The sequence below is a fragment of the Manacus candei genome, unplaced genomic scaffold (genome assembly GCF_025592945.1).
Source record: "Manacus candei isolate 608988 ecotype Guabito, Panama unplaced genomic scaffold, ASM2559294v1 h1tg000028l, whole genome shotgun sequence".
NCBI lineage: Eukaryota > Metazoa > Chordata > Aves > Passeriformes > Pipridae > Manacus > Manacus candei.
Genome location: NW_026138076.1, coordinates 9,132,328 through 9,149,674, shown reverse-complemented (window position 1 = coordinate 9,149,674; position 17,347 = coordinate 9,132,328). Strand labels below are relative to the sequence as shown.

Here is a 17,347-nt window from a genome sequence, read left to right as displayed (position 1 = left end):
GTGAAATAACCACAAAAATCTAAAATAATCTTGCTTTCTTTTCAGATTTTATTACTGTGTAAGGAAGCAAATTTCATATTTAAACCCATCTCTAGAGACAAAATACATGAGAAAATGCAAAATTCCAATTAATTTGCAAGATAAAAATGAAAACTGAACAATGAAAGACAAAAGTACAGTATTTTCTGGATTATGTGAAAGTGAAATGTTAAGCAGCCCATTTGTTTACAAATCCATGAATCAAAAAGTAATGCTGAGGGTTTTGTGAATTTGCCTTCAGTGACACTGATTGTACTGCTATTTATGTTGGTGTACTGTGAGAGGGTACTGAGAAAGATTTCACAAGAACTATCACTCCAGAAAACTGTAATCTTGGGTGTGGGTATTTGCCCTACTGTAGAAACTTTCTTTTGTTACTTTTATGTTCTGTGGAAGTATTTATTGTTAGAAAATCCTGAAAATTATTAAAAACAATTAGAACTAACAATGACTGGTGTGTCAGCTCACCACATCAACTTGTTTGATTTCAGGGCTGCAAAAACACAAAGAATAACCTCAGTTTTCTTCTTCCCATAATTTTTTCATGTTTCATTTTGTCCTTGTAGCCATCCTCCTTGCCCCAACAGTCTCTCACAATTGTATTACCACTTCCTTTCTTTTGTCTCAGGCCTGAGATCTATCACCATTCTTAGCCTGTGTGCCTATGAATGATACAGTGGATTATTCCGCAGTGCTCTGTGGCATGGCTGTGGATGACTAATATGTCCTCTGGCAGCCATGCCAGTTTAAATTTTTCCTTAAACAGATTTGGATGAAAAAATAATCCAGCAAAATACTCTACAGTTGTTTTCAACTTGGCTCAATACATGAGTACAGCTTATTGTGTGGCCACAGGAGCAGGTATCCTGGAACAACTGAAGGGATGAAGGTGGGGAAAGAACAGTAATGAGGACCAACAGTAGCTAAAAATGTTCATCAGTCTGCCTTCAGTCAGGTTGTCTGTTGAACTGCAAATGTGACCTTTAGCAGGAGCAGTCAACAGTTGTGTATTCTCAGAGTGATCTTTGTGCTGTATTTGCAGCTCTGGCATGGAAGTTATTTATCCTCTATTGCTTTCATCTGTAAAATTGCAGTAATGAATTTCTCAATAGGGCATGGCTGTGGCAGTGCATTTATCAGTGGAGATACTAATGCGAAGACACAAAAGAAATGCCACAGAAAATAATGAGCTCTAGATATATTATCAGATTTACTAAGTTGCATGGGGAGTTCCCAAAGGATGGTTAATTGTATATTTTATTTAATATTGTTGTTGACTTTAGCAATTTCTACTTCTCCGTCTCCTGCCATCTTATTCCTGCTTTGTCTGTATCCCTTCGGAGGAACCAACTCAGTTGTCAGATAAGAAAAAAAGTGCTTTTTTATTTGTCACATTACTCTTAGCTGTATCAGTTGTTTGACCTGGCTTACTGCACAGCCAGATATAGGTAGGCAGGTGTACCACAGCTGTTAGAAACAGCAAAACTGAAATCAGCTCAGAGTCAGATACAGGCACTTGGGAACAAGAGCTGCACACGCTGCTGCTGCTTCCAGAAAAGATGTGCCCTCAGTGGCTGCTGAGGCTGAGGGTCAGACCCTTTAGCTACCTTGAACTAACTTTAGAAAATGTGTTAAATTCTGCAGGAGGAAAAGAATTGCCAAAAGGATCTTCCCTCTCTTTACTGCTTCTTGTAGAATATTTCTTTGATAACTTCTAGTACTCAAAACAAACACTAAAGAAATAGAGTCTACTGATGAGCCCCATGCAAGGTAATGTGATTGCAAAGAGGAGGAGTCAGTATTACAGAAAGAGTAAGTTCTGAAAAGAATTAGTCTAAAAATGTAAAACATCTTTAAGTAAGTGATAAGGAGTAGATCCCTATAGGATTATAATCAGCAATTTGAATTCCAATTTAAGTGAACTCTAAGTGATTGTCATGAAGAGGAAGTCAAATCATCTGCTCTCAGGCACTATGTAGCCTCTTTGGAAGCTTAAAATCATTTAACATAATATTTTTAGAGTATATAATGTATTGTGTATATCTACTTCAACGAATATAAAACTCTTTTGATAAATAGCTTCTCCAAAGATACCTTCTACAAATTTATAACCCTTATTTATTCTGTTTACCCTTAATATACTTTTTAGTAAACTATAAAGAACATTTTTATTTCTTCTGGTGCCATACAATTCTTAATTTGGGTATTTCTATGCAGCTGAAATAACTGAAGGATGAATTTTAAGTGTGAGGAAACCCACTTCTTTCATCAAACTCTATTTTCAGGAAGAGTTTTTTCCATTAAAATGCTGAAGAGCAGAATCGCACCCTAATATGTTATAACCTGCTCCTGGCGCCAAATCAATTCTGATAAGATTGCCACAGACCTGCCAGTTTACTTTTAAAATTATTGGTCTCTGAGTAGTTGTAAATAAGACTAATCAAGATGGAGATTTTTAATAATATTTTCATCTTTCAGTAAATTATGCAATACATCCATACTAAACTTGATCATTATCCAGAAATACTTAATTTATGGAGCACACGTGACTGAACTTTAAAACTGGGCCAAATATTGCAGTAATTGCTGGATAATCCCATGTTTTCTGATTTGTCAGAGCTTCTCTAGAGACTGCAAACTCTGCTTGGCTTATTGGATCACTATGTGATTGTACTTTAGAAGACTGGTAATTTCTAAATGATTTCTGTGCTGTGCATATCTGTGGTAGGTTGACCCTGTCTGGGAAACTGTTCTGAGCCTGATTTGGGCCTGATTTTGGCTTAAATTTAGCCTGAAAGTCAAGAGATTATGTCACGTCCAATGAATAATGAAGATCTGGCACCTTTTTGGAGTGGTTCTGTAGAATGCAAAATTCTTCAAAAGTGTTAATTATTATTTTTTCTCTTTTTAAAAAGCTTTCACAATCTACTACAGTAATAATAGTTTTTATTTTTGTTCTCTGTCTCTTTTCTTCAGTCGAGGCCTCTTGCCCTGCAGGACATTTTGCGAGGCAGCAAAAGAAGGCTGTGAACCAGTCCTGGGTATGGTAAATGCTTCTTGGCCAGATTTCCTGAAGTGCTCTCAATTCCAAAACAAAACTGAAAATGACACCGCTACAAGGGTATGCTTCTCACCACACCAAGAAAAAGGAGAGCACTGTACGTTTCCATTCTTAACTGTTACACTATGTTCATGAGTTCTTATTTAATGATGTATTTTTGTTACTGTGTAGGAAACACTCTATATTGAAATCATTATTTCCTGTTACATTACTATTTCCCTTCATATTACTGTGATAAAGTCTGGTTGTCAGTTGGTTATAATTTTGCTGTGCTTTAATTGTTTAGTCTGAATTTTTTTCAGACTTGTGTTGATTTGAGGCTTTTTTGTTTTGCATCAAAAATTCGGAGCTATTTTGAGGAAAGAAGGTAGGAGAAAAGTAATACAATCTTTGAAAATGTTCTTAGTTTCTCTCTGCTAAGCTCTAGTAAATACAGGTTTGCTATTTGGAGCAGGAACCTGATATACAGACCAAATTTCAAGTGTATCTCCTTTCTCCTTGCTGTAAAAATGATCCCCAAACTGATCAAGAGGTAGACTTTTCAAAAGGCATAGTCTTTATATGCCCATAGATAAAGTCATAGAATCATCTAGGCTGAAAAAGATACTTAAGGTCATCCCATCTAACGGTTAACCCAGCACTGCCAAGTCTACCACTAAGCCACGTCCCTCAATGTCATGTCTACATGTCTTTTAAATACCTTCAGGGATGGTGACTCCACGACTTCCTTGGTCAGCCTGTTCCAATGACTGACCACCACTCCTTCAGTGAAGAAAATTTTCCTAATATCCAATCTAAGCCTCCCTTGGTACAACTTGAGGCCATTTTCACCTGTCATGTTGCTTGTTACTTAGGAAAAGAGACTGATCCCCACGTTGCTTTCAGGTTGTTGTAGAGAGTGATAAGGTTCCCCCGAGCATCCTTTTCTCCAGGCTAAACATCCCCAACTCCCTCAGCTGCTTCTCATAAGACTTGTGCTCCAGACCCTTCATCAGCTCTGTTGCCCTTCTCTGGACTTATTTCAACACCTCAATCTCTTTCTTTGAGTGAGGAGCCCAAAACTTAATGCAGGTGTGGCCTCACCAGTGCTTAGTACAGGGGGAGGATCACTGCCCTAATCGTGCTGGCCACACTGTTTCTGATACAGGCCAGGATATCATTTGCCTTCTTGACCACCCGGGCACACTGCTGGCTCATGTTCAGCTGGTTTCACAGGTCTAATGAGTTTTGATCATAGAATCATGGAATCATCAATGTTGACAGAGACCTTTAAGATCATCCAGTCCAACCTTGAACCCAGCACTATCACAGTAATCCTTAAACCACTAAACCATTTCACCAGATCCGGATGTCTCTTAAACATATAAGGAAGTGAGAAGGAGGCATCATCGGTCGTTCATTCCTCATGAAACCAATGATACATTCTGGGGGGAAGAAATCTCAGAAGCCCTCTGAGGGCTGCCATTTGTATCCCTACTCACAGAAATATTCCAGCTCTGTTTTCTCTCTCTCAACTGACACTGTGTTAACTGTGTTATTTTACTTGATTTGACCAGCCAACAACATGCTGTTAAAACCATGGAGGAAAAAAACACAGTATCTTGAATGAGAAATAAAGCAACACAATGATCTGACTTATATTAACATGGAGCTCCCACAAGAGCCCTGAAGTTATTTTTTGGGTAACTTGAATGGTAAAATGCTTTCAAAAGCAGCAGTGAATATGATGCTTCTGCTGTTTATAAAACAAAACTGTGTAAATGACAGTATAGAACTGTCAGAAAATGTTCACTTTTGTATTTTTACTCAAGGCATTATGAATGAATGTCTGTTTCTGTTAAAAAACGATGCATAAGTGGCCTGAACTGCACTTCATAGCCATGAGATTTTTAACAAATTACAGAATTATAGAATGATTAAAGTTGGAAGGGACCTTAAATACCATCTTGTTCCAACCCCCCTCCCAAGGGCAGGGCCACATTCCACTAGACCAAGTTGCTCAGCCCCCCATCCAACCTGGCCTTGACGCTTCCAGGGATGGGGCATCCACAACTTCTTTGGGCAACCTGTTCCAGTGTCTCATCACCCTCACAGCAAAGAATTTTTTCCTAATATCTAATCCTAGCCTACCCTCTTTCAACTTGAAGCCATTCCCTCTTATCCTGTCAGTACATGCTCTTGCAAGAAGTCCCTGTCCATCTTTCCTGTGGGCTCCCTTCAGATATGGGAAGGCTGCAATTAGGTCACCCCTAGGTTCACACTGGTGTTAATTTAGGGGAATAACTTCGAGTAGATAATTGAAATACCTGATTACAACCAGGTATTTATTTTTCTGTAGGGAACGTGAAGCTAAATACATCCAATTGAGCTTTTTTTTGAGAAAAAGCTTTTAAAAACAGGAAGACATCATCTTTTTTGTGCCCTTATATTTCCTTAATGCAGTGAAAAGGAGAGAGAGATGATCTGTGTATGTGTAACATTGATGCTGACCAACTGCAAAAACAGGAATATTGGAATAATTTTTGAGGGAGATAAAAGGTTTTTCAGGATTGTGGTGGTCTTTCATGTGAGAAAGCATTCACAGTTTAAAAAACTATTTCCTGCAAGCATTAATTCTTTACTTCTTTTGATCCTGCATTACATTTTCTTATGTTCTTTGATTTTTATTCTCCCATTCTGCCTCCCCCACCATTTATCTCTGCCTATATTTCTGTTCTTTGCCTGTTTCTTTGCTTGCAGTTTCCTATGTGGCCTTTTTAGGCCACATCCTTTGAGTGAAAGAGAAGGGTCTTTTGTCTTCTTTCTCCCACAGGGTTTTGCATCATAAGGAAATAGAGAAATGAACCATTTCCTGGGAGTAAGTAGTTGCCAGCTTTTCTAATTCCATGATCATGATCCTATTCTCAAAACTTTCTGGAGTTGACAGGAACAAGATGCATGCACTGTACTGCAGGGTACATATGGTATAGGGAGCAGGAGATGAAAATTTGCAGGCAAGAGAATACAGGGATTCCTCTGTGTCCCATTGTGTTATTGTATATTGGGTCAGATGCAGATGAAGAGTCCATCTGTCTTATAATGCTGACTCCAAAAGCTGAAAAAATCAAATGCACAGAGAAGAATAGGAGAACAGGGCAAGACAATGTGACAATACTTTTCCAAATGCTCCTGCATTTTGCATCTGTTTGAGATCCAAAGACTTTCTTTAACTTCTGACCCACCATAGACGTTTATTCCATTAATATGTCCCTTTGTTTTATGGACCTATGCACATTTTAACATGCACAGTATCATGTTCCAAAGTGTTACAACTTATCAAAGCATTGTATGAAGATCGTTGCCTTTTGATTGTTTTAATACCTCCTAAGTTCTTTTATAGCATTAGGTAGTGAATGTTGTCTCCACTTTGAAAAAAATTAGCATCACTTTCCATGGTCATTTTCACAGCATAAAGAATGCTTTATCTGTTGTTATACCTTGAAATGCAGATTTTGAGGATGGCAAAATGATGTTTATTTCAGTCCGTGCTGTCTGCAGCTTTCCAGGGACCTGCCCACATAATCTTCTATAGTTGACATTCCAGTAATCTAGCTGGGAAGTACAGCACATAAATGGTCTTGCCTCCTCAAAACCACTTTTGATAGTACATCAGACACAGTACAATAAAGCACTCTTTGCTGCCCATAGTGTTTAGTCAGGGACTTTGGAAGCTATTCCAGTTTGTAAATCTTTCTGGGTAAGGTCTACAACAGGTAAATTTCTCTGTCAGCAAGGATTACTTCCATTTTGTTTGGGCTTTTTTACCTAATATTTTTTCTTCTTCAGTAATTCAGGTACACATATATTTGCATGATTTTATTAATAAATGTGTCAATTATTTACAGAGGTATCAGTAATTAACATTTCCCAGCACATTTCTTTAGAATAACACGCTTGCAATTTTTAATAATTTTGAGTGGAATGGTTCATACTTCTCTTACTTCAGACAACTATTTCAGGCATTATTTCTTTTGTTGCTGCTGCTACCTTGTTTCAAGCAGTCCCAGCATTTCTGAGTATGCAGCCATTTGCGTATGTTCAAGAAAGTCTTACACATGGTTGCATAACTAAATCCTCTAGGTTTCAGATCAAATATCAAGATTCAACATTCAACAAAAATGTTTGTTTTACAACATTTGACAAGGCTTTCATAATTTCCAATAAATTATGATCGAATTGTCAACCTACTAAAAACTTTTTGGACAAGCTTGATAGAAAGCAGAAATTAAATTCATTGGACATACTGTTCAAAGTGTATGTGCTCTCCTAGCCATGAACACTGCATTGACTGGACCAAACATATCCAGTCATCACCTTGTAGAAGACTGCAAGAGGTGAGATTAGTGTTTCTAAAAATTTCTTCTGATTGCTTCCATATGCTAAAACTGGGAGAAACAATAGTAATTTCAGTCTTCCTCTTTTTTTGTGTATAACATACAAAACAAATAGGAAAATACTGACTGTAGGTATGACTGTAGGAGAAGTCATTCGGGGTAGGAGCAGAACAAGATGGGGATGCATTAAGAAGGCAGAGTCGTAATGACTTATAAATGCTAGAACACAGCTTCATTCACAGCCCAGAAATGAGTATGGGACCCCCAGAATCTTTACTCTTCTGATCTGTAAGAAAAATAATCACATAAATATCCTTCCTGTTTACCTTTGTTCTCCCAGACCAAATTGGCATATTCACACAAAAGGTAGAAGTCCCTTACTGTTGCTTAGTACCAGTAAAACTCTGTGCTGATGGGGATCTGTAAGCAAATCAAGATGGTTCCTTTTGAGCTATTTCTGGTGTTTTTCTTTTTGAATGTGCAGGAAACTGTGTAAAAGCCCAAGTTACAAGAATGTAAGATTACTGAGTCAGTTAAAGTTGCCTTTCCAACCTTGAAGATGCTTTCTTGTATGATAAATTACAATCTTTTGATTGTATTATCATATTCTATTTTTACCTGACATAATTGTCTGAGGGATTAAACACTGGTCTCCCAGGAACTAGAGCCCATACTGAGGAAGTCTGTTGTTTCTAGGGGCCCCTGTGGAGCTTACTGACTGTAGCAATTAGGAAGTGCAGTGCATAAGGCAGGAAACTGGAGAAACACAAAGATTGTCTCATAATAAAGAAAGTGTGATTTTATCATATGGAATGAGATTCTTCCCTGTCACCATTGCAGTCACCATGTTCAGCAAGGCACTGGAACAGAAGTGGACTCTTCATTTGTATAGGTGGAGTTTATTTGCAGCTGAAACATGCTCTTGCAGCTACAAATAAAGGCAAGAATTCTTTGAACATGTAAAATAATATCTGTCTTTACTCTCCAGGAAAAAAACCACACATGTGCTAACATTGGTCAAATTATTATTTGTTCTAACTTTAACTTTAATATCTCACTGCCTCATTTTTGTCCCCTCTAAAATGAGACTGTAAGTGCTGTCAAATCTCATGTTGGTTTTAAGACTATGATATTTTACAGTTTGTAATACCCTTACAAAACTGGTAGAACACAGGTAAGGCTGTAACTCTTTAGTTAGAAGTTAGGAAAGCTGTCCAACCACACAGTGTGTTGTGAGGGAACCTACTGAGGAGCACAATATGAGGTAAACAATAACAGTGTGCAAAAGGATGGTGCTGGTGGTTTTGCCCTATCTTGCTTCTGATTAAGAGTCACAAAGATTAAATGGCACAAACTAGTTGAAAACTTTTAGTTTAAAAAAACTATTTTGGGCACTTTTCTGTGAAGTTAGAAGCCTTCTTTAAAATCATTGCATAAGCAGCTTTCACTGCAATAAATATGGCCTCATTGCACAACTAGAAAATGATGTTTGTATTGCAAAATCAAAACTGTGCTGTCCAAGTGGAGAGTACACCTGGGAATGTAATAGAAAAGATTTTGAAATTATTCCTAAGTTTTTATTACAAACAAATTTTTCATAAAGGGTGTGTGTTTCAGTTGACTAAGTCTTAAGATTGCCCTGTTGCTTGGGGATGATAAAATAACATTTCAGGCTTAAAAAAGAATGTAAATATGTTGGAAAAAAATAATCCCCTGCTGACAAAAGTTAAAAGTAATAATGAAGGTACTGAGGGTGTGCGTGTGAATATCTGTTGCCATAGTGTGATAGAAAGGACTGCTGTTTTAGGACCACAAATAAAATTAAAAATCTAGATAAATAGTTGCAAGTAGCAATCGCATCAGTACAAGCTGAAGCTATGTGTCATTTTTGAAAAACGCATATTTAGGCAGGTCCAGTGCTAAGTGATACCTCACAGCATCCACTGTTTACCTAGTGGTTTGGCAAATTGTGAAGAATATCACACTGCTAAACAGTAAGGCCAGTCTTAAGCAGAAATTTTTTTTTTTTGTAGGCATGTTAAAGGCTTCTTGTTTAGTCCCAAGGGCAGATTTAACATGTGTAATAGTCTTTTCATGACTGCCTGTTGAGGTCTTTTGAAATGGATCGTTCACTGATAGCAGTTTTAAATGGCTTTGTTCTATCTCAGAAATTGAGATTTTTCTTTCAGATTTTTCTCTTGACCTTCTTGCACTTCGTGATGTTTCCTCCCTGTGGGAAATCTTGAATCAGTTTATCAGTTTAATCTTGAATATCAGTTTAAAGTAGCATTAAGTTTGTAGTGTTGATGCTAATGATTTTTCTCCTCATTCTGTCTTTTCTTCTCTTTTGCAGCACTGTGTGGAGGAGAGGAGAGTTTCTTGTGTGCCAGTGGGATCTGCATCCCAGGGAAACTGCAGTGTAATGGCTACAACGACTGTGATGATTGGAGTGATGAGGTCCATTGCAGTAAGTTTCTTAAACCTTGCAGTGTTCTTTTGAAGCCCTGAATCCCTTCAGGGAAACCTGAACACTAAAGAAGGCTATTGGTACAGAATATGAGTTTTGCACGGTATTTGCATATACTGACATTTGGACTCCTGTCAGTTGCCATTGATTCTGTTCACCTTTGCTCACTCAGGCTACAGCATGTGGTTTTGATCTGTCAAATTTTGTGCCTTGAGGCAGATATTCTGCAAAGAGCCATGTGGAAGTTAGAAGTGTTTGGGGGCTTTTTTAAAAATGGATCAATAAGGGAGTGCTTCCGATAGTCAGCTGAAGACTGTTAGCTGTAGGTTTTTCCTTGTCCTTGGCATTGATTTTAGAGTAGATGCAAGACCATCTGTTTAGAAAGTTCTCATATCAAACCTGGATTAGATTTACTTAAATTAATCCCACTATGTGGTGTAGTAGAAAAGAAAAATGAATATACATATGTGATAACTTAATTTCTTATTTATCTGTCTATGGTAGTGCACATCTTTAGAGTTCCTATGTGTTTTTCTTTGTGAACAAAAATGTCCTTGGACTACAAACACTTTTAGAAAAGCTGAGCAAATGTACGGTAGGAAAATTATGAGAAGGGAAAAAAAAAGAAAGAAAAAAGGAAAATGTGGGAAAATTATTAAATAACGACTATAGTAGGGCATGATGCCACAAAACAGTGTTGCTCATTCAGACTTTGGAAACCGTGCAGTTTACACTCACCTCAAAAGATTTGTTCTTATGAGTGATTTAAGAGCCTGAGCATTCCAAGACTCACAAAGCTACTTCTAAGGAAGTTGTTGCTAGATTTTATCTGGGATACTCCAAGGAATAAATGGCATTAATTTCCTCCTGGTCTCAATATGAATGAGGCTAGAGCTTGCTTTTCCTTTAATAGCCTCCATTTATTTAATGGAGATTGAGATAATGTCTGTTGTGTAAAAAGTATTGCATGTTTATATTTTTCCTGTCAGCATTAGCTTCAGATTTAATGTAAGCTAAAAACTTTAAAAATGCCTATGGGACTATGGCTCTCAAGTTCCATTAGAAATGGGAAAATAAGAAATTAGTAACAAAAGAATAAATATATTACATGTCTTGAAAAAACAAGCATAAATTTCATGAGCTAAGATTGCAAGCTCTAAGATTACCTTTAAAAGAATGCCTGTCTGTTTAATGATACAGGGTTTATGTGTGGAGGATGTCTTCTATTAGGATACTTAGTAAGAGTCGAGGAGAGGGGTCACATAAGACTTTCTTGACTTACATAGCAGAAATAGCAAAACTAAAGGAGGACTTATTTTCCTGAAAGCTTGTCTGATAAAAGATGCTAATGTTTCTTGCCATTCTTGCCCCTCTCAAAGTCTTAAGTCACCTCATTAAGTTATAGAATAGGTTGCTCAGAGTCCCATCCAATCTGATCTTGAGTGTTTCTAGGAATGGGGCATCTACCACTTCTCTGGACAAGCTGTCCCTGTGTTTCACCATCCTCATTGTAAAAAATTTATTCCTTATGTCTAGTCTAAATCTACCCTCTTTTAGTTTAAAACCATTATCCCTTGTCCTATCGCAACAGACCTTGTTAAAAAGTCTGTCCCCATCTTTCTTATATGCCCACTTTAAGTATTGAAAGGCCACTCCTTCTCCAGGATAAACAGCCCCTACCCTCTCAACCTTTCCTCAAAGGAGAGGTGGACCATCCCTATGATCATTTTTGTGGCCTAGGTCCATGTCTTTCCTGTGTTGAGGACACCAGAGCTGGGTGCAGCACTCCAGGTGGGTTCTCACCAGAGCAGCGTAGAGGAGCAGAATCACCTCTCTTGACCTACAGGCCACTCTGATGCAGCCCAGGACGTATTTGGCTTTCTGGGCTGCAAGCGCACATTGCTGGTTCATGTCCAGCTTTTCATCCACCAGAACCCCCAAGTTTTTCTTGGAAGGGCTGCTTTCAATCCACATTCCTCAGCCTGTATTGATACTGGGGGTTGCCCAGACCCACGTGCAGCAGGTCACTCTGGATGGCGTCCTTCAGGAGAGTCAACTGTATCACTCAGCTCTTATGTCTAACCTTGGTGTGTCATCCCACAGCTTGTCACAGTCAAGCCTGATACTATCCTCCTCTCCTCTCAAGTCTAGCTTAAAGATCTAACTCATCTGTCAATGAAACCCACTAGTTCGTGAGCATTGACTGGCCTTCCACATCCAGAGCTTCATACCCATTGTACAGAGAGAAGCACCTGGGAAGGTGAGGTGGGCAAGAAGGGGTTTCCATGCTACCACAAGTGTGGACTCTTTTCCTTTAAGCTACTGCCTTGTGCCTGACAAAGGGAGGATACATCTGCAATTGCAAAATTCTTATATTAGAAGGATTTATGCTAAAATTTAGATGCTATCAGCTTGGAAAGACATCTCTGTTTTTTAGTTATAAAGTTACATACGTTGGGGATGGAATAGTCTCTCCCTGTGCAGGTGACTTTATCTGAGCTAAGTGTCTTAACCTGCTATATGGAGGATGAGCTGAGAAATAGAACAATGCATGATTTGTCCGATTTTAAGCACACTATGCTATAAATTCTGCTTTTACTTTCTAAGATGATGTGAAACTTTTAGAAAATATGAATATTTCTGTGAGGTGAAGGAAAAAAGTGATTCATATTCAAGTTCCAGAGCTGAGGTTGCTTGAGAAACTTAGGGCATTCACCTAGGTGAAACACTTGGCTGACATTGATCTTAAGGGATAGAAACCCCACTGCACCTTCTGGGAGAGTTTTGCACCTATAAGTGTGTAATACACTTATAAGGACACCCTGTTTTCAAAGTGGGACCATTGTGCAATCATAAACACAGGAGTCACATGCCAAGAGGAGAGAAGTACAAAGGACTTCCCTGGTTCCAGTGGCATAGCTTCAGTAGGAAGGAAGGATTCTCAGCTGTTTTATATCCTGGCTTTCTCCCTGGAAAGCTACATGTCAAGGAGAAGCCTAGAGGAAGGCAGTGAAACTAGGTCACTCACTTCCCAACTGTGTGCTTTGAAATTAAAAGTTGTTTCTAATGGGACCAGACACCACAAACTCTTGATTTTTCTTCTACTCTCATTCTCAACTACAACATAGAGTCTATGTTTATATTGAACCTGAGAGTATTCAAGTATTTTCGATATTCTCAGAGAATATCTGTCAGGCCTTTACTGAAACCTTCAGTCATGAAAACAAAGCTTGAACTGATTTAGGGCTGACAGTGATAAGAATTCCTTGATGAGAAGGCACCAAGCCAAAACGGAGCTGAAAACTGTGTAAAGCGTGAAGCTCATTTGAAACCATTGTAAGACCAAAGGCAGGCTCAAAAACAGGGTCTAGGGATATTGATTTTGCTGTTAGAATCATCAGTTCCATTTAACAGCCACATTGGGTGCTCAAGACTGTCCTAGTAATCTAGATGATGAAGCCCACAACCTTTCTTGAGAACTTTACGTGTATAATTTAATCGAACAGTTTGGTCCATATGCGTAACTAGAGCAGTTGGTTAAACAAAAAGACAATTAATAGGAACAGAGAAGAAATATCTGAAAATTTCTTTGATTTTTCGTGTTCTTCCGTATTAGATTCTCGTAAACTGATACACACCAGTATTAATGCAGACCTTTGTAGTGTATCTCTAGCTAATCTTATTTTAGTCAGTAGATTCTAGTGTTCATAGTTTATATGAATGTTCCAATGTAATTTTAACATTTTACAAAAATTTGTTTTGTAGACTGCAGTAGTGATGTATTTCGTTGCAACACGGGAAAATGCCTAAATTATACTTTTGTTTGTGATGGATATGATGACTGCGGAGACCTTAGCGATGAACAAAACTGTGGTAAATGGAAGTTTTATCTTTTTCTAAAGTCTTTAAGATATCACGATTGCCTAAGCCAGTCATCTTTTCTCTTAAACAACTACAGGAGTAATAAATCCTGCTGTTATTCTATTTGGACAAAGTGAAAACAGCTCACAAATTCTATATACAATTTGAAAAGGTTTAGAGGAAAGATCTGGGTCAATCCAAATCTTGAAGGTAGTGGTATTTATAAGAAATATTATGATTATCAGTTTGTTTTGAACTAATCCCAAAAAATGTTCTGTTTGTTTCCTTGCTAGCTTGACTGAATTTAACTGAGATTAAAGGAAACCATAGGAGGCTACACTCCGTTGATGCCAAGTGTTTTATGGCTGAACTGTTTTTACATAAGCTTCATAGTGAACTTAAAATTCTTAAATTCTGTTTCTTCCAAGTTCTGTTTTCAATCATCTTTGCATGTTCTGACTCATTATATTTATCTATCTACCTAAATCTAACTGTCATAGGAGAAACAATGAAGTTTTGCCATAAAAAAGAATAATCTTCACATGTAAATACTGGAAAAATTTGAAAGCCTTATTTTTACTAACTTTTGTTCCTGGTCCTATACCCGAGATAAAATTAAGTTTTCTGAATTAATTATTTAATAGTTAAAATATTATTTCTTACTTTTTCCTTTTGCTTTTCTAAAGAAAATACAAAGAATTTAAAAACTAAAAATCAATGACCTTTTTTTCCCCTGAGAATTGTTTTATACTTATGCTCCAAATTAAGCACACTCTAAGATCTTTCACTACTCTTTTGTCAGTTTTGGTTGTTTGGTGGTTTTTTTTTTTAAATTAATATTTGTTTAAAGATGATTTATATTTTCTAAACATTAATCTGACTCTTATCATCCCTATCTTGATATAGTTTTTTCTATATAAAATTTAAGATCTAAGTCTTTGTACAGTCTATAAGTGGTTTTCATAGCAGATTTGGAAGACTGGACTGTGTCTACGCTCTGTATTTATTTTGGTGTGAAGTTAGCCTGCTCAACAGAATGCTCTTCTTTATTTGTGCATTCAGATAGAAAGACTTAAGATAAAGATGGGAGTAATTTCTTCGTAAATAATTCTTATGGAAAATTCCAAGTGGCTGCAAGAGACATAGTTTCTGAAGTCAAGAATTTATTTTTTTTAATGTCTTAGTAAAAAGGTAGATGTACAGAATTATTTTCTCTAATGTCAGCTGAAAATGTTGGCTAACTGAAAACCATTCCATTAGATGATAAACCAGAAGATCCTTTAACGTGCTTAACAAATTTTAAAACCTTATTTGCAAATGGTAACAGCTGTGCACCTGAGAGATGGAAGGAGTGCATTGCTATCTATGTAGGCAGTAGAATTCTGAACATATATAACTACCATCTGCAAAAAAATCTGCAGGTACAGAAGATGTAATTTACTAATGCAAAATGGCTCCTTAATAAGAGTGATTAACTAATAGGCATAGAGCAATTGATCAGTAATATAAAATACACAAATGGTAACTCTGCATCCTTTTTTCCTTCAAATTTGCATTTTATGTAGATTGTAATCCGGTAACACATCATCAGTGTGGAGATGGAAGATGTATAACAGCTGATTGGGTATGTGATGGTGACCATGACTGTATAGACAAATCAGATGAGATAAATTGCTGTAAGTTCCCTTAATCTCTAAATTATTTTTTCTTTCTTTAAAAATTAAAAAAATATTTAAATTAAAATTAAATTTAAAAAATTAGGATAAGTAGTGCAATTACTTGTGAGGCAAAACTATAAGCTTATTTGATTTCAGAAGTTCACACTTGACAAATGTCCATTCTGGTAGACAGCTGCAGCAAATTGAACATTTGTTGCCATTGTTGAGAAATACAGTGCTTTGTGTTTCAGCTTCTTGTTAATTACAGATTTGGCTTTTTGTTAATTTTAATGTTCCCATTAGATGAGTAAAAATTATGTTGTTTTATTTTTTTTTTTAAAAGCTAAGCCTTCATATAAATCTGTTACTAATACCTGACATATAGCTTCAGTCTCTGTAGTTAAATATCAGCACAGCTATGGGGTATTGAAAACATAATGAAAAATATCTCCTGATGTTCAGTGCTGAGCAGTGTTATCAGCTCCTCCTAAAATAACTTCAGGATGATGTTCAAAAATAATACAGACCTTCATTAACCGAAATTGATAAGAATATTATCTTTTTTTATTTTTTTATCTCTAGCATGTGACAGCCAGGGTCTCGTGGAGTGCAGAAATGGGCAGTGCATTCCTAGTGCATTCCAGTGTGATGGAGATAATGATTGTAAAGATGGAAGTGATGAAGAAAACTGCAATGAAAGTAAGGATATGCCTCATTTTACTTCTCTTACCAAACCTGCCACTGACTTCTGCGCTCTGAAGCGTCTTTAGCTAAAGCTGTCTGACAAATTTCTTTGCCTTTCGAATAACATGTGCTAAGGCTGATTGGTGTCTGCTTTCACACAGGAATTTGTAAGCAGACTTTTATTAGTACTTAAAAATATAAAAAGTTAAAGAAATGGAGGTGATATTTAGCATAGTATTTAGTTATCTGACATGATCAGTTGTTACTTGAAATAATGCATATTCACATTGTCTGGAGCAGTCAGAATCTATTGTCACAGGAATTGGTGTCATTTGAGGAGGAATTTTCTCATGAAAATCCTTTTTTTGTCATAACTTGGGAATCAGAGAAAGGATGTTTCCATAAGTAAACTAATGATTTAGTGTTACTAAGGGAAAATATATGAGAATGCAAGTTTTTGCAGCTACTTGATAACTGTCTTATGATGGACTGTACGAGAGAAGAAGAAACCACACAATTTCTTGAGCCCCAGAACATGGTTTCCAAAAGACACTCAGAAATAAATATTGTCATGTTATGCTGTATTTCAACATTTGAAGTTATTTTTCAAATGTAATGATCTTACTTTTGGTGAGGTATAGGTTCAGATTGCAGCCTTTCCTTCAGTGCAAGAATTATTAAAGTTTTTCTCTTATGAATCTTATTTGAAAGAAATTAAAATATTTAACTTTATTTAGAAAGCTAGTGCTGTCAAATATAGTGTTAATAGGGCAAACTACTTAAAACTTATTAGAGCAGAACAGGCCTATTTTCGTAAGATAAATATACAATGTGATTATATAAACTTCATTTCTTCAGGAAACCAGTTTAGAAGAAATCTTGACTAAGCATTTCTGCTCAGTCTCCTCTGTTCATATAAAGTTCTTGAGATCTTCCTACTCCAGTCTAAACATCTCCATTCCAAAAAATACCTGAGAAGTTGAAACACAGAAAATAATGTAGTTATTTTTCTTTGCTATTAATGTTGACATTGTAAAAAAGTCTTGCATGAAATTTCTTTCAGTTCTGACTGTGGCAATCTAAAAACTCAGGACCAAGTTTTGTCCTCAGTTCTGACTGTGCACTTTCACAAAATGTTCAGTTTTTATTCTTCATCTTTCTCGATGTCCAGTCTGAGGCTTACACTATGAATTCTTTGATCCTC

The 17,347-nt window shown here is 36.8% G+C and overlaps 1 protein-coding gene across 2 annotated transcripts in view; it reads left to right on the top strand.

The window, feature by feature from the left end:
* Positions 1 to 17,347, top strand: part of CORIN (corin, serine peptidase) — a 119,814-nt gene that overhangs the window by 57,279 nt on the left and 45,188 nt on the right. Inside the window, exons 5-9 of one of the 2 annotated variants that reach the window (XM_051789944.1) lie at positions 3,016 to 3,197; positions 9,827 to 9,940; positions 13,706 to 13,810; positions 15,367 to 15,477; positions 16,042 to 16,158. In XM_051789944.1, the coding sequence (XP_051645904.1) occupies positions 3,016 to 3,197; positions 9,827 to 9,940; positions 13,706 to 13,810; positions 15,367 to 15,477; positions 16,042 to 16,158 (629 nt within the window). Of the gene's footprint in view, positions 1 to 3,015; positions 3,198 to 9,826; positions 9,941 to 13,705; positions 13,814 to 15,366; positions 15,478 to 16,041; positions 16,159 to 17,347 lie in introns of both variants that reach the window. The other variant, XM_051789943.1, reaches the window with a different exon arrangement.